Raw genomic sequence first — 27,198 nt, forward strand, 5'->3', positions numbered from 1 at the left:
CCTGTGCACTCTATCGAGGAGATCGTATTTGTCGACTCCATTGTGGCTCAATGTACACAGGGGTGCGGAAATATATATATACTAGTAGTGAAAACTTTCCGCCTATGCACGTTAGTGCTGGAATAAGGCAAAAAGCAAGCTATGCAGTAGCGCAAGCAGGCGTCTAGAAAGCATCAAGAAGCCAAAAGCAATAATTACGCCAAGAGGATGTGCTGCTTTGATGGAACAAATATAGAGGAAAATCAAGGGCGGCGAGTGAGCTTCTTCAAGAGGAATGAAATACACAAGTGAACGTTGGAGGCATAGCATTTGCAGAGATAAAGGCACAAAGAAGATTCTGTAACCATACAAGAATACACGGACGGTCCAAATAAAATTTGCCAACAGATATAAAAGATGGAGACAGTAACATCTTTGAAGGAGACGGGCGCTGCAGTACATCCGAGACGTTATTATGGATACTTCCTGCTCCAAAGAAAGCCTAACTTTGACTCAAACAAATGTCGGAATAGCAGACAAGCCTGATTGATCAATATTTAGCATAGAAAACTATTACAGGAGAAAAATCGAAGAAAATTCCCCCCAAAAGACACGTCCACAGGACCTGATGAAATCTCAATACGCCTCGCTCCAAAGATGAAGACACTGCTAACTAAAGCCATAATGAAAGGTATTATAACGAAGATAATTCCGGTTTTAATGGCGTGAAAATAAGGTGAAGCTTATATACAAATGCAAAGCTGATTGGATAAGAGGAGCTTTCAAAGGCCGCTTATATTAACGTCTGCGGCAATATAGTGTCAATGAAAGGCATAAAAGTATAACTGACGAACAGGGCGGAGAAAAATGTACTGGGAGCACTACAGAATTGGTCCGGATCAGGCAGTCGCTTAGAATATGCTTGCACTAACTCACTGCGAAGAGATGTCAGTAGCTCATTAAAGACCTTTCTGTGTAACATTTCTAGATGACAACCTATCCTACACGAATCCATAGATATCGATTTCGTGGAGATGCCGAGGAATATATATATATATATGTGTGTGTGTGTGTGTGTGTGTGTGTGTGTGTGTGTGTGTGTGTGTGTGTGTGTGTGTGTGTGTGTGTGTGTGTGTGTGTGTGTGTTTGTGTGTGTGTGTGGGTGTGTGTGTGTGTGTGTGTGTAGACAACAGACTCCAAATTTTATGGGAAGGCCAAAATTGTATTGAAGTGATGCAATTGCACCAAGGACTGAAGCAAAATTGTTGTTTGTCGTCATTGTTGTTCGCACTTTATGTTAGGAGCAGCGAAAGGTGGCTGAAAAAGAGAGATATGGAGTTTGACTTCTACTGCGTGCTTATGGGACAAACGCTGCAACAGAAGGTCCCTAGACTGAGGTATACGGACGACATATTGTTACTAGCAGAAAATGCGTGACTTGCAGAATGTCTGACAACACTGCGAAAAATATAGACCCATGTTTAGAACAGAGAAATTGGGATTTATGATCTTTATTGAAGAGACGATTATTTACGTGGTGTCAATTGAACAAGTGGTCATACCCATAGTCAAGCAATATAATTATGTCGGCGTGCACGTAAACAAACGAACGGCTTGCTCAAGCACCTTACTGAATCTGAAAATAAAAATACTTCTTCCATATGAAACTAAGAGGGAAGCGGAATGCTACAATTATCAATCATGGAGCACTTTGTGGCCACATTAAATATGAGGTGCGGCGTGTAACTTAGAAAGGAGCAATGTTCGAGCGCCAAAGATTGCGAATGTCAGCCTGTGCTTCAAATCGCATATCTTGTCGTGGTTTGAAGTTAACAAAAACAACCTTAGGCCGGGTGGTATTGTGAGCCCACGGTAAAACCACAAATAAGGTAGGGTAGGGTGACATGGGTTTGGTCTCTTTTAATGTCAGAGAAGCGCAGAGCAAATGCGCTTTGAAGAAAGACTCAGAAACAGGGATGAAAATAAGTGGGCAGCTAAATTGCAGCAGCATCTGTACTTGAAAAGCATGGACACGGAATGGAGGGAGAGGTCAAGAAAGTTGGTAGCCAAGTGTACGTAAATAAAGGTGTAAATAGATAACCAGGAATTATCAAAAAGAAAGTGAGAGAAACATAGACAGGCAACTGGATGCAAAATATGGAAACCAGAACAAGCATGGAGATTTACAAGAATGGCAAGACATTAGAAGCGAAAATTTGTACGTTAACATAAAGGACAGTCCCAATTGCCATTTGAAGCTGGACCTGGTTACCTAAGGACAAACAAATCAAAATCAAATATTTGCCACATTATGAGGCATGCGCGTGTTCCCTCAACAATCCGGAGAACACTCAACACATCCTAATGCAATGCGACTGGATTTACCCAGTGAGACCGCTATGTAACGCACGCGCTCCAGAAACAATTCAATTTAAATTGTGCTGAAGCATGAACCGGTCAGCAGTCGAAATAAGCAAGAGACGTTTAGAGTACTGGGGAGAGATTGGCGCGGCTGGATCGGTAACAGGATTTTGCAGCGGTACAGGGTACCCCGAGCGGCCAGTCGCGCGGCAATTTTTAATGTTTTCGAAGCTTCTTTCATGCTCGGAACAACACTTTTCTGTAGCACGCATTGAGCAACAGAAAGCTATATCAGGAGTTTTCCATGTTACTCTACAATTTTCTCATTCACATTTTCACCTAATTAGGATCTTTGGGAAGTTAATTAAGCCAAAATATGTAATCAGGCGGGATGCAAAAAATAACGTATCCACAAGTTACGGCAAACCACATTACCGGTGTTCTGTCCAGCTACGTGGCATTTGCATATCTTGAAACATTGGTGTATGATAGTTGCGACACCCTGTATATGCGTGTTAAGTTTCATTCTGCCTCCGAAATATTTTTTCTCTGTGTGTCCATGCAGATCTTTATTTATATTCGTGCTTTCTTGTGACTGCCATTTGAAAAGTTTTTTCAGTGGCCTACAAAGATACGCATTGAAATCGATTGACGTCGCGTGTCTAATCCTACGTCGTTCATTGTAAGCCTCCTTTTCTAAGGTTTGCCTATAGTTACGTCGCGTTGTGCATTTGATTTAAATCTCACTATGCTATTTATACTTGCGAGAATTGTGGGTAGATTTACGGTGAGGAACATGTAAGTCCATTGGCTTAAAGGTTGATTAACTGCAGTTGCAATGACTGAGACGATATGAGACACGCACATACACACACACTCATTTTCACATGACAACGTATCTGTTCACGAAGTTCGCATTTTGCCATTACTTTTACGCAACTGCTTTCTAGAGGTGGGCACTATGTATAAGGTATGTTGTTACTGCTTGTTTTCCTGCGCATTTACGCTGACTCGTTCGTCGGACCCCTGCTTCACTTCCTCGATTGTTTGCTGTTCATATTCAAATTGGTAGTTAAATTGAGCTGATCGACTGTTACGCAACTCCCAAATTTTGGTTCGAAGGTCACATATGACCGTGCCATTCAACCTTGAAAGCTCCAAATAGGTTGAGCTCGGCCCAATATTCCTGTTTCAGCTTTGCTAGGTCGTTTGCATACTTCCAACAACGACGGGAGTGAACATTAATAGAAACTAACCCCTAAAGCTCCTAACCCAAAGGTAAAGCTAGCAATATGTTTGTGCACAGGAGTACTGATGCATAGCTTGCTTCTGCCTTTGGAGTATTTCCGTTCAGTAGAAGCGTTCTGACTTATCCCAGCCACGTCCGTGGTGGAAGTGCCACCAATACTGGCGAGATGCGCACCTTCCGAGCATGGGCCAAACGGTGGTGATCAGGTGCGTCACTCCCGGTCCGGCAAGGTTCAGCCCGTAGAGGACCGCGACAACGAAACCCAGGGCTGCATGGTGAAAGATGCAAAAGAAGGTTTGATTCCAAGAGAAAAATATTTTGGCGGTAACGTCTTTAATCATGACACGACCATTAGGGTACCACCGCTGTCACGGAAATCAGCGCGCAGTCAAATCAAAATTGCGCAGCAAGGTACCTGCTCATGCTAAGCAACATATATTTTATCAAGAGCACGGCCATTTTGTGTTCAGAGCGCCGTCTACGGTCCACCGCCATGCTGCTATGCGGGAGCACACTGAAGTGTGCACAGCAAACGTGCTGTTGGCGACGAGCGATATGTTTTTGCGTTTTCTTGAGAGGTCTTAACAAAGTTTCGTGATTGGTAAACTCCTCAGCATGTCGGTACTAAGATTTAAGCTTCAATATAACCGTGATAACAGACGGCTATAGGCTGTGAGGCGCTGCCACAGCTCTGCCCGCGATGGAAATAGGAGGCGAGTCAACTCTGAACATTGTCGCGATGTAACATACGTGCAACATTTCATTATTGTACCGTTAGCCTTCAATGCTATTCAAGTATTACTCACGTTACAACAAGAAGTGTCTGCGAGTGCCGTGCGGTGTGCCGCATCAGCGTGCACCCCAATCAAGGTAACAAGCGAAATACGTTTGGTAGCTTTCGTGCTGCTAAACATGTCGCAGTAGAATTTTCTAAGCATTGTTTACCTGTGGCCCAGGCATCAAGCTTTACAATATAAAGAACTGTAAATGTACTCGAGCAAAATGGCTTTCTTTGGACATTGAGCACTCGATAAAACTAGCTGGTGACAGTAGCCGCCAATAGCCGCTATCAAAGCAGACGCACAACAAGCAATGAATAAATATGGCACTCATGGAGCTCGAATGGTGCCGGTGCAAGGGACACACATTGACTCTGGAGAGCTGAACAATTAGTTTGTGCTACCGTAATTTTGTTTTCTGGTCACAAAGTGCGAGATGCGCGTCGTCGGCCAGACAGCTTGCCGGCGAGATTCTGAAGCGCGCGGGCGCCGATGTGAACTACGGGCGAAACGCACAAGCTAGACATGCAATTGGTTATGGAACGAAAAACGCCTTCATTTTCTTCGTCTGCATGCACTAGTTCCATAATACGTCCCAGGTCGGCTTTCACTAGAACAAATCTTGGAAAGCATGATAATCTTAGAACACGTTTGAACAACAGAGCCTGTGCTAAGAACTAGTTGACTTCGTCCATTGGCACTGTAGACGCATCGCTTTAGTTCATATCCCCTCTTTGACCATGGCTGCTACGTTCGTGGCACCCATGACGTCGTGCTATGACGTCGTGACGTCGTGCTACAACGAATCGGCCCTGGGAAGAGCTCGCAGCCGACTTCTATGGTCCGTTCCTAGATAGAAAACGCATTGCTAAAAATAGATGATTATTTCAACTACCTCGAGGAGCGAATCATCAACTCCACAAATAAACAAAGCGTAATTCGTGCTCTTCGAGCACTCTGCGCCTAGAATGGCATGCTGCCTCAAGGGAAATAGACAATGGTCTCTCGCTCTATTGGACAGAATTCAACATATTTGCAGGACAGCTTCGTTTCAGACACCGCAGAGCCGCACCCTCATGGCTTCTCGCAAATGCATGATAAAGCGATTTATGAGGGCGCTAAAAAACACGTTCACCCCAGCGCACTTTAACACAAAGATTAGAAAGTTGAGCTGCACTTGGTTCGAAATGTCATATCGCTCAACAAAACAAAGGCCCGCACAAACGCCATTTGAACGGTGGTAGACCCATCAATATTCTCCCGCACTACTCCACACTTACTGCAGAGAATACAGACTCCCAAAATATGCACTCATCTGATGTCAAGAATAAGAGTGACACCAATTACCGTAAATGAGGAGATGCTTGATGACATAAGTTCCGCATATGTAAGTGATCATTATGCCGACAACAAAGCAACATGTTCACTCTATTCTGTGGCCCCGTATCCTACACTTTCGTCGCTATTCAGCGATTGCATTGATTGATGGCTCCTATAAACCTCCCCTTTGAAACATGGCAGTGGGTTGCGCTACCACGCTCTTGTTCTTATATTGTTCCTGATGTCCTACGTATATTCCAGAGAAACACATAAATAATTCTCACCATCAAACTTTTTCAACCAATACTGGGAAATCTGTTTTTGGACGCCTCTATCGCTGGGGTGCCCCTGCTTTTTCGCCACCCAACCTCCCACCACTTCTTAAAAATCTCTATTGCGGTCTTGTTTACTTTCCCCCTGCTATTCCTGAATCAAAGGGCTCCAATGGGCCATTGTAGCTTCAAATTCCAACTGGGTATATATCTTCGCATTCTAATAAAGCATATTACATCGTTTCCCTAGCTTTGCCGCAGCAAGCACATGCGTATTCGTCCTTGCTCTAACCTGCTTTATAACTAGTCGCTCTAAGGCAGACTGATCTTGCTTAGAAAAGTCACGAGCTTTCCTTTGAGTTATCATAAATTGTTTCTTTCCTTATTGCATTTTTCCTTTGACATAGTTACTCATAGCAGGTTTATTTTCCGTTTCCACCACCGATGAGATTGTCTAAGTCTCTGACACTTTGTGTTTGAGGCTTTTTGTTACCATGTTGCTTAATATACCGGTCGCATACTTGCTGGTGAGATTCCTGGTTCCTTTACTCCACTGAATCAATGTTTTTTTTTTTCAGTACAAATACCTGAATCAATTCACTTTCTTCCATATTCCACAGTCGTTTTCTCAAAATATTTTACTGTGAGCTTCTCTCACTTCAAAGTTTGTCCAGCCCATATCACCCTGCATAACTTCACCTCTAGCCTAGTCTTAACGTGAGCGCCCAATGTGAGGGTCCCACTGACCTTTGGTTGCCATCGAGTCCTGATTGTACCCCTGATTTCAAGCAAAAAATGGCATTTCCAAATGTAAATCCTGCAACCATTACACCTTTCCAAAAACCCCTAACCACGTCGTATATATTGTATTCCCGTAGCGTTCTGTATTTCACTATGGCTGCATTTCTCTTCCATTTTGCTATTACTGTATTTTTCGGTCTCCTGATATCTATCGCCTTCGTTTTTCTATACATCGGGGTATTTATATTCTTTTAACCGAGGTATTTCCTGGTCCGCATTAGCAATGTGTTTTCGCTGTTCTCATTTATTGGCTTAAGGCCTGCTTTTAACCCTAAATTTTAATCATAAATTGTCAATTTCTTTGGCCCAGATATCCTTCAGAGGTTGTATATCACTTCGCTTGTAGCAAGCAACACAATTCCGTCCGCATGAAATAAACCTAGAAGCTTCTGCTCAACTATTGTGGCCACTCGTCTGTATGAGACGTTAAACCCGATATTTATTACTTCTAGAGCCCATTCCATTTTTACCATGTACATCATAAACATCAGCGGCGACACAGGGCACCCTTGTCCCTTGGTGATATGAACTTCCTCCTCTCTTCTCAAACCTTACTATACAACGCAAATTGGGTTTCCTCGGTAAATCTTCATGAAAAGCTGTATTCAGTCCATGCCTACACCTTCCTTTGACAGAATATCTGAGAAAATGTTGCGGTATGCGTTGTCATACGCAGCGATGATCTCTAATAAAGCCACCTGTAATGGTTTCTTTTCGTCACTGGATAGTTTTATGCACTGCCAGAACAAATAAGTTCACAGCCAGAGGCCTACCGACTCTGAAGCCATTCTGAAGTTCTCCCAATATGATATCTTGTTCTTTTTCAGTGTTAAATAATCGCTTCCATTTCTTGTCTGCTTATTATCGATGTAATGTTGTAATACGGGGGTTATTGCGCTATAAACAGACGGACAGCAGAAGTAGAAGTGGACAGGCCGTCCTGTCCAATTCTGCTTCTGTTGTCCGTGTGTTTATAGCGCAATAACCCCTCCATTTCAAGTTGAACTTCCACCAACTAGCCCAACTTGCCGCTCTAGTACCGATGTAATAGTAAACCGTTTACATGATAGAATTCTATGTTTTTCTCGCTTACGTTCATAAATTCCTTCTACGTTGTCGGAAACTGACATTTACTCGCCTATCTTCTAGGCTTGCTTCTACTGCTTTCAACAAAGCTTTACTTTTTCTCCCCAACCCATTAACCAGCCTAGCGGGGACCTGCTCTAAACAAGTGACTGTGTTTTAGAAGCTCTCTTCAGGTTTCTACTAGCTGAAATTACTCAGCACCAGCTCCTTTTCTGTGCGGTTCTTGTTCAGGCTCATTTTTTCAGAAACCACCTCGCCATTGCCTTGAAATAATTCAGCTCCTATTTTTCGAATGTACTTCTGTGCCCATGCTCTTACAGTTTCTTTGAAGGTTCGTCTAAAATATTCGCAAATTGTTGTAGATGCTGCCATCTAGCTTTTTCTAGATGGCTAGACTTAGATCGAATATGACCTGACGAAAGGAAGGTTGAAGTCATTTTAAAAATATAGATCCCAAGCAACAAGACCAAACTGAGCTGCACAGATTTCTCAGAATGGCAACATACCTCACCATATTTTGTCCAAAGTACTGCAACCACTTATTCTTTTGTTCTCATAGAAGCAAGGATTCGCTCGGGAGGCTCTACAACAGCACGCGTTCAACACAAGGAAGTCAGTGTTCTTGTCCTGCCCTGTCCTTAAAGTTTACGATCCAACAACAGAAACAATCTTTACTGCAGACGCATCGTTCTACAGACTGGGGCATTATTATGCAGGAGCAAATGTATGGCAAATTGGTGATTGCTTATGCCTCAAGATTACTGTCAAGGACCGAGAAGCACTACGAGGAAATTGAGAAAGAGGCTTTGGTTCGGCCTCGATATGTGACAAGTTCAAAGATTACTTTCTTGGCAGGCAGTTTACGTTTGAGACGGATATTAAGCCTTTGGTTTTCGTGTTCACATCGACCAGCCTTGACGACCTTACACCCAGATTGAAGCCTGCTACTTTGACTGTTGGAAAAGAAGGAATGGCCCTCCAGGCGGATTAACTAGCTAGCCTAAAGCCCTCCTACCAGCATCCTCTTAGTTCTACCAAGCTGACACCCCAACTGCCGGATCAAGGGAGCTTACGGAGTTTCTACGAACAGGACTTGAAACATCAAAGGAAAACTTTCGACAGACGTCACTGAGTCCGCCACCTGCTGAAGATCTTCTAAGGACACGAGGTCTGGTCGACCGACCTGAAGCTCAAAGCGAAAGTACAAGCCTCAGCCGATGAGCACCATTCCTACTGGGTTAAAGCCGACACAGGTGCTGTATTGAAACGTGCACTTGTTTGTATTTATCGGGCGGCTAGTTTCACAGCCTACCAAGTGCTATCGCACAGTGCAGGACGCGCCTGCATGTATCGGAAATTTCTGGAATGTTATCGATGCTTACATCCGCTCTCTGTGACGGAACCTTGTGTTCTCTGATTGCATTTGTGCGCGACGCGAATAATGTAGAACTTTGCGGAAGGCACGCGGGTCCCAGCGATTACTCTGTAACATTCCACGACTGATGTATAAAAGCCGACGCACTTCACCCGCTGATCAGGTTTTCGACGATCGCCGACTGTGTTCGCCGCTTTCGCCATTGTTTGAGTGTAGCCTGTTCTTGAGGGCACAAGTTCGCCCAATAAAACGCTAGTTTCGTCTTTGCAAGTTTCGCTGCTTTCTTCACTGTCACTACCACGCGACATCTGGTGGAGGTGCTTGTGCGTTCATGTATGGGACGCCCCAGCAAAGCCGCGAAACAAGCCCGAAGCCCGAGGAAAGAACCAACATCACCCAAGACCAGCGTGCTAGCCGCAGAGTGCAAGAACTGCCCCCACAGCACGGACTTCTACCTGAGAAGACAAAGAAGATTGTGGCCAAGACAACCTCAATGGCTGCCCCAGCGTCCCCCATTATCCTGCAACAGCCTCACGACCCACCTACCTTCCATGGAGCAGCGACTGAAGACCCGGTATCCTGGCTGGAGACCTACGAATGAATCGCGACTTTCAACAACTGGGACTCCAACGACAAGCTGCGGCATGTATACTTCGCCTTAGAAGACGCCGCCAGAACATGGTTTGAGAACCTAGAGTCGACCATGATAACATGCGACCTGTTCCGTTGCGGCTTCCTGCGCACCTTTCTGAACGTCGTGCGCAAGGAAAGAGCTGAAGCTATGCTGGACGCCCGAGTGCAGCTACCTAACGAGAACGTTGCCATCTTTACGGAAGAAATGAGCCGTCTGTTCCGTGACGCCAACCCGGATATGCCCAAGAAGAAGAAAGTCCGCCTACTCATGCGTGGTGTGAAGGAAGAACTTTTCGGCGCAATGATACGAAACCCACCGAAAACCCTAGAAGAGTTCCTTCGCGAAGACACCAGCATCGGGAACACACTCGAAATGCGGAACCGGCCATTCAACCACCGCACAAACCCTATCAACTACGCAGGAATTCAATCACTGGCCCCCGACGATCTCCGCGAGACTATCAGGGCTATTGTGAGCGAAGAACAACGCAAGGTCTTGCCTTCGTCGCGGCTTCAAGTGCCCTCGATCGGCGACATCGTGAAAGAAGAGGTACAGCAATCGGTTGGAGTTCCTGAGTTGCAAACACAATTACCGCAGCCCCAGCCAGAAGCGATGACATGCGCCGCTGTCGCACGTTGTCAAGGTCCCCCTCCGTGACCGCTCCAGGGCTCCGCGACAATACCGTCGGCCGCCGCCACCACCGCAAGCATGCCCACCTGTCGCCCAACGCACCTAGGTGAGGAAGACGGACATTTGGTGAGCCCCCGACCGCCGCCCGCTGTGCTATCATTGCGGAGAAGCCGGCCATGTCCACCGCCGATGCCCATTCCGGAAGATGGGACTGCGAGGTTTCGCCGTTAACGCGCCACGAACACAGCTTGGCGAACGACCTCGCGATATCGCCAACTACCTCGCCACCACTCAGTGGAGCCCTCGACGACCATCCCGTTCGCCGTCACCAGGCCGCTACCTGTCGCCGCAGCGCCCACCATACACTGGCCCAGCCCGGGGCCCGTCTGCGAGCCCATATCCGAGAAACTAAAAGCTGCAGCCAATGAAGGTGCGGTTGCTGTTCGTCGAACTGTAGAAGATCCTCCTCCGCCGACGAAGTCGCCAAAGAAACTACCTCGACGACATAACGGCACGCCACCGTCCCGACGAAATCTGGAAGCAAAGAATATGCCGACGAAAGACGACCTGACGACGCGACGTACCAGCCCCAGGTCATCGCGATGCAGCCGTGATTGGACGCCAAGACCTAACCACCGACCTAGACGTGCTGCTCGACGGTCACGCAGTCAACGCCTTAGTACACACAGTAGCTGATTACTCCGTCATGAACGGACATTTTGCCGCCCAGTTGAAGAAAGTTAAGACTGCATGGCAAGGCCCTCAAATTCGGACCGCTGGAGGACACCTCGTCACGCCGACTGGAAACTTCACGGCAAGAATTACCGTTCATGACCGGACGTACCCTGCCACCTTCGTAATCCTCCAACAGTGTTGACGAGACGTCATTCTCAGCATGCACTACCTGAATCAACACGGCGCAAGCATCGATCTGAAGTCGAAGTCGATAACGCTGTTGGTAGATCGAGCGATACTGCCGGAGAGCTCTCGTAGTCATCACGCCTTAAGCTTACTTGAAAGTAAAGTCAGCATCCCGCTCCGCTCCAGCATTGTCATTTCCGTTGGCACCAAAACACCTACCAACGTAGAAGGCGTCATCGAGTGTGACCAACGTCTACTGTTAGACCGTGAAATTTGCGTTGCAAGAGGGATCGCTCGAGTTCACGGAGGAAAAATGACGGTGTTGCTGACAAACTTCAGCCAGGAATTAAAACACATCAACAAGGGCATGACGATCACGTACATCGAAGAAATTCTGGAAACCAGAAATGCGTTTGTCCTCTCGGATTCTGTCGCATCTACCTCGACGACCATAGTTCCCGAACCAGACTTCGACATAAATCCAAGTCTCCCCATGATTAAGCAGCAGCTGCCAGAAGCCTGATCCAACAATACAACGGCTGCTTTTCGACGTCATCGAGGATTCGAGAAACACCAGTCGCAAAGCATCGCATAATCACCGAAGAGTGCACTTGATCACTCCTCACAAGCCTTTACCGAGTTTCGACGCGAGAGCGTGACCCTATTAGGCAACAAGTCGACAAAATGCTGTGCGACGACATCATCCAGCCGTCGAAAAGCCCGTGGGCATCTCCTGTAGTCTTGCTGAAGAAAAAAGGACAGAACACTACTACCTCGCCCTACTACGACGCAGAAACCCTACGTTTCTGCGTCGATTATCGTCGTCTATACAAGATCACGAAGAAGGACGTACACCCCCTCCCACGGATAGACGGCGCATTGAATCGGCTCCGCAATGCTAAATACTTCTCATCCATGGACCTCAAGTCTGGCTACTGGCAAAAAGAAGTCGACGAGAGAGATCGCGAAAAGACCACCTTCATCACGCCAGACGGCCTCTACGAGTTCAAGGTCATGCCATACGGACTCTGCTCGGCGCGTGCAGCGTTCCAGCGCGTCATGGACACGGTGTTAGCAGGATTGAAGTGGCAGACCTGTCTTGTTTACTTGGATGACGTCGTCGTCTTCGTCGGAAATTTCGACGATCACCTTAGGTGGCTTACGATAGCAATAAAGGCCCTCAAGTCATCAGGGCACATTCTGAAGCCAGGAATGTGCCGCGTCGCTTACGATGAGCTTCTGTTCCTAGGACACATCGCCAGCGAGTCTGGAATCCGGCCCGACCCGCGGAAGACTGCTGACATCGCAAAGTGCCGACAGCCCATCGACAAGACGGAAGTGCGTCGATTGCTTGGCATGTGTGCCTACTACAGGCACCTTGTCAAGGAATTTTCACGCATCTCTGAGCAGCTGACACATCTAACGAAATGTGATGTCGAGTTCAAGTGGGAAACATCGCTGGCCGACGCATTTCAAGAACTCAAATGATGCTTGCAGTCGCCCCCAGTACTTGCACCCTTAGACAAGGACGCCGATACCAAAATCCACACTGACGCCAGTAGCCAAGGCCTCGGTGCCGTCCTAGTCGGGAGAAAAGACGGACTTGAACGCGTGATAGCTTACGCTAGCCGGTCGTTGTCGAAAGCGGAAGGCAATCATCCTACAACTGAAAAAGAATGCCTCGACATGGTTTGGGCTACAGTGAAATTTCGCCCTTACCTTTATGGCAGGCCATTCAAAGTCGCCAGCGACCATCACACCTCGTGTTGGCTGGCGAATTTAAAGGACCCTTCGGCACGGCTGGCGCGGTGTAGTCTAAGACTGGAATATAATATCAATGTAACCTACAAATCCGGACGAAAACACTCTGATGCCGATTGCCTATCACGCGCCCCCATTGACTCGCCGCCGCAATATGACGAGGCTGACGACGCCTACCTTGGCAAATTAAGCGCGGAAGACTTCACTGAACAGCAACGAGCAGACCCGGAGCTCAAAACCTCATCGAATATTTGGAAGGGCGCACTGACGTTGTCCCTAGAGCATTTAAGCGAGAATTGTCTTCGTTCTCCCTTCAAAACAACCTACTCATAAAGAAGGACTTTTTACCAGTCCGTGCCAACTCCGTTCTTGTTGTTCCCTCAGGGCTGCGTCCAGAAGTATTGCACGCCCTACATGACGATCCGACCGCTGCACACCTCGGATTTTCCCGGACACTATAAAGGATACAGGAAAGATATTATTGGCAACGCCTGACCGCCGAAGTCGCCCGTTATGTAAGAACGTGCCGAGAATGTCAGCGACGCAAGACACCACCCACAAAAGCAACGGGATTACTACAGCGAATCCAGCCTCCTTACCGACCATTTCAGCAGATCGGGATGGACTTGTGGCACCCTTTGCGACGTCAACAACCGGAAAGAAGTGGGTCATCGTGGCGACGGACTACCTCACCCGCTTCGCTAAAATGAAAGCACTGCCGAAAGGTAGCGCAGCCGAAGTGTCGAAATTCTTCATCGAGAACATCTTGCTGCGACATGGCGCCCCAGAAGTCCTCATCACCGACAGAGCAACGGCCTTTACAGCGCAGCACACCCAAGCCATTCTGCAGTGCAGTCAGACAAGGCACAGGAGTACAACTGCCTACCACCCACAGACGAATGGTCTTACGGAGCGCCTGAACAACATCCTCGCCGACATGCTATCAATGTACGTCGACGTCGAACACTAGACCTGGGATGCCGTCCTGCCGTAGGTAACCTTTGCTTACAACAGGGCGGTGCAAGAAACAACACAGATCGCGCCGTTTAAGCTGGTTTACGGCAGGAACCCGACGACGACGCTCGACGCCATGCTGCTGCACGTCACTCACGAAGAGAATCTTGACGTCGCTACCTATCTCCAGCGCGCCTAAGCCCGATAGCTCGCCCGCCTACGAATCAAGAACCAGCGGCGTACCGACAGCCGACACTACAACCTCCGACGACGCTTCGTCGAGCACCAGCCCGGCGACCGTGTTTGGGTTTGGACCCAGATACGCCGACGACGACTGAGTGAGAAACTATTACGGCGCTATTTCCGACCCGACTAGGCCATTCGACCTATTGGTGCACTAGACTATGAGGTCATGCCAGACGGCATTTCGCATTCACAGCGGCGCAGCGCACGATCTGAAGTGGTCCACTTGGTGCCTCTTATGCCCTCTTACGGACGCTGACGAACTTCCTTATTTTGTCGGTTTCATTGCTACAGGTGTTTTTGTTTATTGCTTTCCTTTGATTGCAGCATCGGATCTATGCTTTTTAATCGGCGGGGTATTGACACGTGTACTTGTTTGTTTAATCGGGCGACACCATCCACCGCCTAACAAATGTTATCGCACAGCGCAGGCGGCGCCTGCATATATCGGAAGTTTCTGGAATGTTATCGATGCTTCAATCCGCTGTCTGTGACCCAACCTTGTGTAATATGATTGTATGTGTGCGCGACGCGAATTATATAAAACTTTGCGGAAGGCACGCGGGTCCGAGCGATTACTCTGGAACATTCGACAACGGATGTATAAAAGCCGATGCGCTTGACCCTCTGATCAGATTTTCGACGATCGCCGGCTGTGTTCGTCACTGGCGCCGTTCTTTGAGTGTAGCCTGTTTTTGAGGGCACGCGTTCGCCCAATAAAACGCTAGTTTTGTCTTTTCCAGTTTGGCTGCTTCCTTCACCGTCACTACCACGTGACAGTATGTATGAACAGGACCAGGATAGTTCGCTGTCTCTATGCTGACATTAACGCAGAAAGTGCAAGTATCACTGAAGGTAACGCAGACGCTCGTTCTTGTTGCCAAGACACTTCCCACGTGCATAGCTGAAGCGGGAGGTGCTCGAAGCCGCCTGCTGCAGCGAACTACGAATCCTCTCTTGGGGACAAGTTATAGATGATGCCATGAGTGAAAGCGAAGTGAGATAGTTCCCCATGACGGTGCGTGGTTGCCGCGACTGTCGTTTCCTTTATATTGAAAACCGATGAAGGGCTATTGAAGCGTGTGACTTTGTGATTCTTTATCTTGCCCTCTCGCTTTTACATACAGGCTACAACCACAAATCAAGGAGCAATAGCACCGCAGAACCACACCCTCGTGGCCTCCAGCGAATGGAGAAGTTGAACAGTTTATGAGGAAGTTAAAAAACTCGTCCATCATAACAAGCTTGAACAGAAAGATTAGAAAGTTAAGCTTGGATTTGTTCCTAATGTTATGTTGTTCCCCGAGTAAGCGACAACACTATGAGCGCAATATGAACTGTGGCAAACGTATGTATATTGTCCCGCACTATTCCACGTTAACTGCTGAGTAGACCGACCACGAAAACAAGCAGTCACCTGGGCTCTCGAAAAAGAAAATTAGAAGCAATCTAAGATAGGAATTGTTCGACCACATCAGTTTCGAATCCGTAAGCGAGTATTATGCCGATAACTGCAAGTTAAGCTGCTCACTCAATCCTATTGTCCCATACTTTACACTATCAGCTCTAATCATGGATTACAAATGAAAGACGCTGGACGGAAGAAAGATATTGTACACAACAGCAGTTTTCTTAAGGACGCGTCAAATATACACGGGACGCCTCCAGAAAATTGTGAACTGGATACCGTGCCCTCACCATTCCCTTGTCTGGACTGTCGGCCCTCCACGACAATAGCCGTGCATGCAAGTGGCCCCGGTTCACCTGCGCATGTCCCAACTAACCATTGCTTTCCAGACTTTGCTCTGTGAACTGCGAACACTGAGTTATTTTGTTCAGTTGGGTAAACATAGGGCCTTCTATTGCTATTTCTAGCCAATCATACAAAGACTGTTGGCAACTATATAGCGTGATTGCAGTTACGTGCTCGCTTTATCTAGCCGAATTAGTGTAAGCAGTTGGCAACCCAGAAATCGCAGCGATGGCGCAAGGCTACAATATCTGTTTCAATCACGTCTACCCTTAACCAGTCAATCGTTACATTTGAAGGCACCAGTTTCTCGTGCTCTTCTCTAGTGACAGCTAGCACCTTGAGGCTTCGTTTTAGGCCGCATGGCCTTCGTTATCAGCCAATGTTTTTTAGGCTCGATGGTGATACATCCAAAGTAAAGAAGTAAGCTTGTGATGCTCTACAGTGTACACCGCCTTAGAATGATGCTCTATTCCTGATACGCATCAGCGTGCCCACTGCACTCTCTAGAAAGGCTGGTACAATGCAAACTCAAGGTGATATAGTGACGATCATGCATGTATGTCTATGCGGAACGTCCGAGGCTAAGTGAATATCATGCATGTATTGTCGAGCCGCAACGGCCGAGGGTAAGGCGCTGCAAGAAAAGACACGCTCCGTGTGCCCCGGGCGTGTTATACGAAATACGCTTACCACGCGGCAGAAGCTACTTTGGAGAGTTAACGACGGTACAAAGGAACGTGACCACAATGTTAACACTAACGCTGCCTACGGCCGACGTAGGCGCGAGCGATCCAGTTTGACGATATTAACAAACCGCGGGTCCCATAACGTAGAAACTCTTGTGCAACCGCATTCTGCGAAGCTTTGCACTACCTTATCTTTATCTTCTTACGCAAACCTGAAGGGGTAGCCTACATTTGTTCGCTAACTGCACCAAGTGGTAGCGCGGCTGAGGGCGTGCCATAATAACGAACGAGGCGTTTGGAAGTGGCTCTATATGTGTTCAACGAGTTATGGTGTAAATCAAAGGTTAGAGTAGAATGTGCGTGATGTGCTCAACATCGGCCTTCCAATTCAAACATAATTTGGTAGAAGCCTGTCAAATTTAAAGGCAGGATATAATATGACACTCCAGAAGCAGCTAGGCAAGGTCAAATTGTGGCGTTGTGGTAGCCTCTGTGACAGTTACGGTGCAGTCTCATGTTCGATCTCGTGTTGCACTGTACTTCTTTTTGGGGGGCGGAGCTTCTCTAACGTGGCAGTAAATGATCACCTCTTGTGTCTGAACATGACAAATGACAGCAAGCAGCGCATCTTCACTGCCGCTGGACAACCAGATCTATTGCACCGCTGGGTACGCTTACGTTTATTACCTCGTTTTTATATGTGCTATGTAAAAACAGTATGTTTAGTTCGGTTTTCTTACGTGTGCACTCTAGCGCATGTAAACACAACGCAGTAAGCTTACTCAAACGCGTGACCGAAGTTCCTATGATTGTGGCTGTACGGCAGCAGTGGGGACACAATGCTTGCTGTCTCCTTGCTTTGTCGTATTTAAATAGTGAAAACTATTTTCGCCATGCCAGCCAAACTGTCGACGACAATGAAAGCGAGGAAGAAGGAAGTCCTTAACTGGTATGCATCAGAGCTGCGCTGCGTAAAAATGCACGATTTTACCGCAACGCTAACAAAATGACCTGTTTGCGAGTGTCTGCCATTTTTTTGTTTCAACAATTAGTGACTGCAAACTGTTTAGGTTGTTGCCAGATAATTGTTACAAATTTCGGATTTTCTGAAAGCCACTTGTTGTGATCTTTGCACCCGTTTATTATAAGTTTTATCTATACCACCTTCAACAAAAATGGCCAATTCTAAAGATCTGTTTTGTTAGAAAAGCGAGCCCGCATAGAAGTGCCCGCTACACTCATTCGATTTGTTAAAGTTTTTGTTAATTTGTGGGTCGCTGTTACTATTTGCACATCTTCGTAGACGAGCGCTGCTACGAGGAAAGCACGTGTTCAGCTCGCCTATTATTCCCGGCCTATCTGAAGAGTGAAACGTGTGGAAACCAACGAGATGTGTCGGCCATACTTCCTTGAAAAGTTCCACAACAGTCTAACATATCTGTCAACAAAATTAAGGCAGTGCGTTGACCAACCTTTATTTGTGACTTGAGCAAACAAAAGGCGTGGATAGGCGCGACCATCACTGCCTGCGGGTAAATCGTGTAGCGCCTTCAGAAAATGACGTCATTAGTTGCCTTTCTTCGGTCTTCTGCACCTTCTTGTGCCTTGTTTTGTGACATTTCCAGCAAGATAAAAGTACTTATAATACAAAACCTCTTCATATAGTTTAGTTTATTTTATTCCCTATTTGTTCTATGCTGTCTTAGTATTACTTTAGAGTACACCCTGTTTAACTTTTCAATGGCTCTCCTACCTTAATCTTCGTCGTCAGCCTGTTCTATGTCCACTGCAGGACGAAAGCATCTCCCTGTGATCTCCAATTACTCGTTTTCTGCGCGAATCGATTGCAACTAGCGCCCGCGAATTTCATCATTTCATCGCTCGACCTAGTCTTCCTTCGTCCTCGATTGCGTTTCTCTTCTCTTGGTACCCTTTCTGTCACCCTAATGGTCCAACGGTTAGCTAACCGGCGCATTACACGACCTGCCTAGCTCCAATATTTTCTCTTCAAGTCAAATACAATATCGTCTATACCCGTTTGCTCTCTGATCCAAACCGCTCCCTTTCTGTCCCTTAACGTTATGCCTTGCAATCTTCGTTCCATCGCTCTTTGCGTGGTCCTTGACTTGTTCTCAAGCTTCTTTGTCAGTCTCCAAGTCCCTGCATCATATGTCAGCACGGGTAAAATGCACTGATTGTACATCTTCCTATTCAATGATAATGGTAAGCTTCCAGTCAGCAGCTGGCAATGTCTGCCGTATACGATCCAACCCATTTTTATTCTGTGAATTTCCTTCTCATGATCAGGGCTCCCTGTGATTAATTGACCTAAGTAAGCGTATCCCTTCACACACTCTAGAGGCCGACTGGCGATCCTGAACCGTTGTTCCTTTGCCCGGCTATTTATCATTATCTTTGAGTTATGCATAATAATCTTCAATCCGACTCTTACACTCTCCCTGTTAAGGTCTTCGATCATTTCTTACAATTCATCTGCATTGTTACTGAATAGAACAATGTCATGGGCAAACCAAAGGTAGCTGAGATATTCTCCATTGAACTTTACTCCTAAGCCTTCCCAGTTTAATAGCTTGAATACTTCCAAGCACGCAGTGAATAGCCTTGGAGAGATTGTGTATCCCTGTCTGACCCCTTTCTTTATAGGTATCTTCCTACTTTTCTTGCGTAGAATTAGGGTAGCTGTAGAACCTCTGTCGACATTTTCCTAAGTATTTACGGAAGCGTTCTGTACTCCTTGATTACGCCATGCTGCTATGACTGTTAGTATATCTACTGAATCAAATGCCTTTTTCATAATCTATAACAGCCATATGGAGAGGCTTATTGTACTCTGCGGATTTCCAGATAATTTGAATAATGACATGAATGTGATCTATTGTAGAGTATCCATTCCGAAAGCTAGCCTGTTCCCTTGGTTGGCAATAGTCCAGTGTCGCCCTTAGTCTATTGGAGAATATTTTGGTAAATATTTTATAAATACTGGCAGTAAGCTAATGGGCCGATTATTTTTCAATTCTTTAACGTCTCCTTTTTTGTGGAATAGTTAACGTTTGCATTCTTCCAGTTGTCTGGTACCCTTGCAGACCGCAGACACTTCGTATAAAGAGCCCCCAATTTTCCAACCATTATGTCTCCGCCATCTTTGATTCAATGTACTGCTATTCCATCTTGTCCTGCCACACTTCCTCTTTTCATGTCATGCGATTCCCTTCTGACCTCATCGCTAGTTATAGGAGGAGTTCTTGTATCCTGTTCATTGTTGTTTCTAATTGAGGAATCCTGACTCTTTTGGGCACTGTACAGGTTAGTATAGAATTATTCCGCTGATCTTACTATATCTTCGAGATTGCTGATAATATTACCCTGCTTATATTTCTGTGCATACATCTTGGTTTTTCCTATGTCAAGTTTCTTTCTAACTGATTTTAGGCTGCGTCCATGTTTTATGGCTTCTTCAGTCTTTCTCACGTTATAGTTTCGAATATTACTAATTTTCGCCCTTGACGATCAGTTTTAACAGATCCACGAATTCTATCTCTCTCTTGAGTTGGACACTTTATTTTTTGTCATTTCTTTTTAGGTCCTTTGTTACTTGGGAGAGCTTGCCTACTGGTTGCCTTGGTGCGTTACCTGCCACTTCAATTGCTGCCTCTGAAGCCCACCTAGTAACGGTTTCATTCATTAGCTCTATGTCATCATCAACTCCCTGTTCTAAGGCTACATATTTATTTTCAAGTACCAGCCTGAACATGTGTGCTTTTACCCTTATTCCCTCTAGGTTGACCTGTTTCTTGACCAATTTTGCTCTTTCTCTCTTCAAATTGAGGTGAATATTAGCCCTCACTAACCTATGATCCACTGCACGTTACCCTGTCTATCAATTTCACATCCTGCACTATGCTGGGATCAGCAGAAAGTATGAAGTCCATTTCATTTCTTGTTTCACCTTTAAGGCTCTCCATATTCACTCTCTGTTGCTGCGCTTCCTGAAAATGGTGTTCATTATTCTATGCTTATTTCGTTCTGCAAATTCTACCAGCATCTCTCCTCTACTGTTACCAGAATCGACGCCGTAGTTGCCAATTGTTTGTTCTCCAGCCTGCTTTCTCACCCCTTTTGCATCGAAGTCGCCGCTTACTACAGCATACTGAGCTCGCACTTTTCTCATCGCTAATTCAACATCTCCATAATACTTGTCTACTTCCTCATCATCGCGATTGGATGTTGGAGCGTAGGCTTGCACAACCTTTATTCTATACCTGTTATTAACTTATTACGACTGCAGCTACGCGCTCATTAATCCTGTAGAATTCGTCAATGTTGCCCGCTATGTCCTTATAGATTAGGAATCGTACCACGTATTGTTTATTATCGAGGAGGCCTCTATAACAGAGGACATGTTCCTTATTCACCAATGTATAAGCGTCACCAGTTCTTTTAATCTCACTAAGGCCGATGATATCCCAAACAATGTCTGATTGTGCCTCAAAGAGTCCTGATAAGCTAGCCTCACTCGAGAGGGTTCGGGTGTTAAACGTTTCAAGGCTCAGTTTCCATTGGTGGGCTGTCGGGACCCAGAGATTCTTAGCACACTCTGCTGCGTTACAGCTCTGATCGCCGCTATCTTACCTTAGCTTACTTTGCCTTACCGGTATCCTACCTTACATGCACCTTTCTACCAAAACTAAGGTCTGCGAGACGCCAGCTTTCAATTACACGTGGTGATTCTTTGCCGCTTTTAGGACTTTTTGTTAACCTTCTGTTCCAGTTCAACGAAGCGAGTTATCTGTATACATGACTTCTACGTAAAGCAATTGTCTGGATGAGCATTAGTAGCCAACAAACATTAACACCAAGGACAACATAAGGGAATTTATTTGTGCTTAATAAATGAAATGCAGGCACGATAAATAATGGAAAGGAAAGTGGATGAAAACACAACTTTCAACAACAAAAAAGAACAAAAACAACCAAGAAAGATCCCACAGCTTTCGCGTCCGCCGCCAAGGTTTGTGAGTGATGGCGCTGGCTAACACTCCCAGGATTCTACTGGGGAAAGATAAATATCCACGAAGGTATATGAGGAAACGGCGCCGCGGTACATCAATTGCCAGAGCATCACACGCGTAATGCTAAGGTTGTGGAATCGTTCCCCAACTGATGCAAGTTGTTCTTGCATCCACTTTCACTTCCATTAATTTATCGTGTCTTTATTTCATTTATTAAGCTCAAGAAAGCTCACTTATCTTGTCCTTGGTGTCTGTGTTTGTTGGCTTCTTATGATATGACTAATATTAATGACTTCGAGCGTACCGGAATCTTGGAAGAACGCTAACATAATCCTGATCTATAAGAAAGGGGACGCCAAAGACTTGAAAAATTACAGACCGATCAGCTTACTGTCAGTTGCCTACAAACTATTTACTAAGGTAATCGCAAATAGAATCGGGAACACCTTATACTTCTGTCAAGCAAAGGACCAGGCTACTCCGTAAAGGCTAGTCAACTATAGACCATATTCACACTATCAATCAGGTGATAGAGAAATGTGCGGAATATAACCAACCCTTATTTATAGCTTTCATTGATTACAAGAAAGCGTTTGATTCTGTGAAAGCATCAGCAGTCATGGAGGAATTACGGAATCAGGAAGTAGACGAGCCGTATGTAGAAATACTGAAAGATATCTATAGCGGCTCCACAGCCACCGCAGTCCTCCCTAAAGAAAGCAACGAAATCCCAATAAAGAAAGGCGTCAGGCAGGGATATACGATCTCTCCGATGCTATTCACAGCTTGTTTACAGGAGGTATTCAGAGACATGTATTGGGAAGAATTGGCGATAAACGTTAATGGAGAATACCTTAGTAACTTGCGATTCGCTGATGATATTGCCTTGCTTAGTAACTCAGGAGACAGATTGGAATGCATGCTCACTGACCTGGAGAGGCAAAGCAGAAAAGTGGGTCTAAAAATTTATCTGCAGAAAACTAAAGTATTGTTTAACAGCCTCGGAAGAGAACAGCAATTTACAATAGGTAGCGAGGCACTGGAAGTGGTAAGGGAATACATCTACTTAGGGCAGGTAGTGACGGCGGATCCGGATCATGAGACGGAAATAATCAGAAGAATAAGAATGGGCTGGGGTGCGTTTGGCAGGCATTCTCAGAACTCATGAACAGCAGGTTGCCATTATCCCTCAAGAGAAAAGTGCATAATACCTGTGTCTTACCAGTACTCACCTACGGGGCAGAAACCTGGAGGCTTACGAAAACGGTTCTATTTAAATTGATGACGACGCAACGAGCTATGGAAAGAAGAATGGTGGGTGTAACGTTAAGGGATAAGAAAAGAGCAGATTGGGTGAGGGAACAAACGCGAGTTAAGGACATCTTAGTTGAAATCAAGAAAAACAAATGGGCATGGGCAGGACATATAATGAGGAGGGAAGATAACCGGTGGTCATTAAGGGTTGCGGACTGGACTCCAAGGGAAGGGAAGCGTAGCAGGGGGCGGCAGAAAGTTAGGTGGGCGGATGAGATCAAGAAGGTTGCAGGGACGACATGGCCACAATAAATACATGACCGGGGTTGTTGGAGAAGTATGGGAGAGGCCTTTGCCCTGCAGTGGGCGTAACCAGGATGATGATGACGATGATTATGATGATGATGAATATTAATGGAACCCCTTGGTTAACCCCCTTTCTTCTCGTTTGTCAAGATGAACGAACGTTATCTTGTCTAAGCGCTGGCTACAGTGATGCACAACTACTGTTAATCTCTCCCGGCCTCCATGTCTCAGGGAGGATTCTCTGTATACCAAAACAATGAAAAAATGCGGAACTCTCTTTCCTTTTGCGGCTGAATTACTGGATCAAGGCACAATAGACAGTTGTCACACCATCGGCCGATGTGGTGGTTCAAAGAACAAGTGGCAATCCACCATTGAGTTGCTGATGTTCCCCGAAGTTTCAACACATTCGCGTTCCCAGTCGGTTCCAGGAAAGTTTAGAAATATTATAAGCGTGTTGCATAAGAAAAGCGTGCGATAGGTGAGTGATCACAGTATTGCTGCTTGTTATCAAAAAAGAGCGTTCCTAAAGGGAAAATTACCTCCCTATCGGTTTCTTTTAATACATTCTGTGATACAAAAAATTTGCTTCTTACATGGTAAATAAAACGTCGCTTCTCTGCCTTTGGGTCCTGGGCATTTCACGAATTCTCTGTTTCCGTGAAGATTCCGCTAAAAGGCTCATGATAAAAATAAGCGCAACAAAAGGAGAACGCATACAGGAACAGAATACAGACAAAAGCGCTCGTCATTGCCCTTTTACTGCCCAAATTTTCTCATCATCAATGCGCGACCAACTAGACCAGCAAATAATTCTTCTTATTCATTTTAAGGCTAGTGCAGAGTCATCAGCGCTTGGCGTTCTCTCCTTACGTATTTCTGTCACTGAGCCTAATGGTCACCGGTTACCAGAGCCTAATGGTCAACCGGTTCAATTGTCGCCTAATTACCAAGAACTCTTGGGAAACACCAAATTTTAATGCTTTCTTATTCAGAGTGTTGTTAGTTCAATTTTTTCACATAACTATCTGCAATGCCAATCAATTTATTATGACCAAATTCTGGCTGGTTTTCTGCTAAGGAAGTATAATCTCATAACGGCTTTCTAATTCCCTTCGCTATAGTTGTCTGGTACGCCGCGGTGTCTGCAGTCATTACCGAAATACGTGAATACACTTATGGCTTGTTATGATTACCTTAAACCTTCGACGAAAAGCTGTAAAGCTTATTAGCAGCGAACTTGCGCGTATTGTTCGTATACTGCATAATTACTTAAATTTTCGCGGTCGCACCGCCTACCAATATTGTGCACTTTCCAAAAATTCCACGTCCCAATTGCGAAGATATTGCTGTCATTTCCGTGCAAACGAGGCAAGGTCAGCATTGTAAGGTTTAAATATTACGGCCCAGCTCAGCAATTCAGGTGACATAATTACAAAAATATCTGAGAGCTTCCTTTATTCAACTCACCAAACAATTCGGCGCGCACAACCTCCTTAAACAGGCGAACAGAAAATGCTGTTTTAGGCACGGCTTATCTCTCAGCCTATGTACGCTGCCTTTGCGCAATGATGAACGTGTGTATATCAAAGACGCACACTCACCGTAGACGAGCTTAATCCTGTCCAACTTGGTGGCAGCCTCGAGTTTGACAAACAGGCCAGACAGGATACTCTTCTCTCGGATTACCGAGCTCAGCTCCTGATGTAGTTCGGCCATGGCCAAACGTCGTCTTCTTCTTTACCACTCTTTTTGCTCTTGATGTTTTGACGCAGGAACACATACTCGTATTTTCACTTCCAAGAAGGGGCTTTGATTATAGATTGGCCGGTGGTCAAAAAATTGGGCATCCACTGTTAGAAAAATAGGCTCGGCTGATTGATCGTCACTGCAAATGACAGCCTGATTAAGGATTGAAAATAAAATAAATACGTACTGGTATGTGACAACAGTAGAAAGCTCGGACACTTGACCTTTTTACAGCAAACCTTTCTATGGCTAGGGCAAATCGTTTTTGAAGCCAGCAGGAACCCCTCCTCGAGAAGGCGAACGAGTGTGCTCAAACGAGAGACGGCGCGAAAAAACCACAAAGGAAAAGAACGTCGGTTTCTTTCGCATCGAAGCGCCGTTTCAGCGGCCACCTGTGTCTGATACCGCCTTTCTGTTACGTAGTTGGCTTTCACATGGAACCACAAACGGACAAAGAACACACATATTAGCCTGCGTTTAGCGGCCACGAAGGGAAAGAGACCGCCTTCGCAACGAAGCTCAGTTTTGGTGGTCACCTGTGCCGCAAACTACCTTTTTGGGACGTAGTTGGCTCCGACGTGGAACCACAAAGGGACAAAGAACGCTCGCGCATCGTAGCTCGCGTTTAACGGCCACAAACGGACAGTGACCACCCTAGCATCCAAGCGCTGTTTTGACGTCCACTTGTGTCTGGAACCACCTTTTGTGCCAGTTGGCTCTGACGTGGAACCACAAAGGGACAAAGAACACACATCGTAGCGCGCATTTAGCGGCCAAAAAGGGAAAGAGACCGCCCTCGCACCTCATGGCGGTTGCAGCGGACACCTGTGCCCGAAACCATCTTTTTGTGACGTAGTTGGCTCCTAGGTGGAACCACAAAGGGACAAAGAACGCTCGCGCATTGTAGCGCGCGTTTAGCGGCCACAAAGGGAGAAAGAACGCTCCCGCATCGAAGCGCAGTCGGAGCTGCCACCTGTTTCTGAAACCATCTTTTATTGCGAAGCAATACTACTTTAGGTCGCACTTCAGCCCGTTCCGTGGCGAGGCGGTGGTAGGTACCATTGACCTTTAGCGTGACGTCACACCACGTGACCTAGAGTGACGTCACATAAATAACGTCATTTCATAAATAAAAAACATCTTGTAAGCTGGGCTGGTGGGAATCGAACCAGAGTCTCGGGAGTGAAACGGAGACGCTACCACTCAGCCACGAGTTTTTTTTTTTTTATTGCCTGCTTTGTACTTCTTTATCAAACAACAAATGACATTTGAGAAAAGACGAATTTGCAAGTTTTCAGCGTCAAGTGTCAGCCTTATAGGGCTGACTATTTTAGAATTCTTTGAGCGCGGTCAAGGGTTCCACCCTTGACAGCCACGCAGGTACACAATCTTGTGCTTTCTGAATTTCCACAAATCTCGACATGCCTTCTCGAAAAAGCATTCGTGCAGGCCGAGCATCCGGATCGCAGTGATACCCCGCCATACGGGCGCGCCATAGACAGTGAAGGCCAACTAGCATAATAAGGTCAAATGGCAGTCCATCATCGTTTTCTATAGATAAATATATAATACCATGTGGATCTAAAGGAAAGTCCTTTTTGATAGTCCTCTGAAGTACATCCCAAAAGAAGACACCCGCCCAACAATCTAGAAATACATGATCTATGGTTTCTGGTTTCTTACAGATCAAGCAATGCGAGCCCCAGGGTAAGAAAAACCCACGATTTTCAAAAAAGGTTTTGACATTCAACGTACCCGTGTGAAGCTTAAAAAAGAAAGACTTGGTCTCTGGCGTTACTTACATTCTTTGCACCCGCTTAAGCACGTCTTGCCCTTGACCTCCACTGTATATGGCCCTGTACATAGGCACAGGGAGAACTACATCGCATACATCTTGGTACAACGTTTTACGTTTCACTGAAAAAAGGTACTCATTTGAAAATCTAACGGACAAAAACCGTACACTCAAAATAACTTCTTTAAGAAATCCACAAACAGGACCGCTCATATTGTATGTGCAGACTACATAGCCAGGTAACGCGCTCCTTAGCCTCACTTGGCACACCGTGCGCAAGAAAGGATCGCTTAAGTCGCGGAAAAATAAAAACCGGTTTG

The 27,198-nt window shown here is 46.0% G+C and overlaps 1 protein-coding gene across 1 annotated transcript in view; it reads right to left on the reverse strand.

Annotated features, from left to right (window-relative positions):
- The window catches only part of LOC126535853 (receptor expression-enhancing protein 5-like), a 182,022-nt gene extending 156,674 nt beyond the window's left edge, over positions 1-25,348 (reverse strand). Inside the window, exons 1-2 of the mRNA XM_055073120.2 lie at positions 24,939-25,348; positions 3,764-3,857 (exon numbers count right to left, since the gene is read on the reverse strand). Of these exons, the coding sequence (XP_054929095.2) occupies positions 3,764-3,857; positions 24,939-25,053 (209 nt within the window). The 5' untranslated portion in view covers positions 25,054-25,348. The remainder of the gene's footprint in view (positions 1-3,763; positions 3,858-24,938) is intronic.
- Between the last annotated feature and the right edge of the window lie 1,850 nt (positions 25,349-27,198).

This window comes from Dermacentor andersoni, chromosome 3 (assembly GCF_023375885.2).
Source record: "Dermacentor andersoni chromosome 3, qqDerAnde1_hic_scaffold, whole genome shotgun sequence".
In the NCBI taxonomy this organism is placed as follows: domain Eukaryota; kingdom Metazoa; phylum Arthropoda; class Arachnida; order Ixodida; family Ixodidae; genus Dermacentor; species Dermacentor andersoni.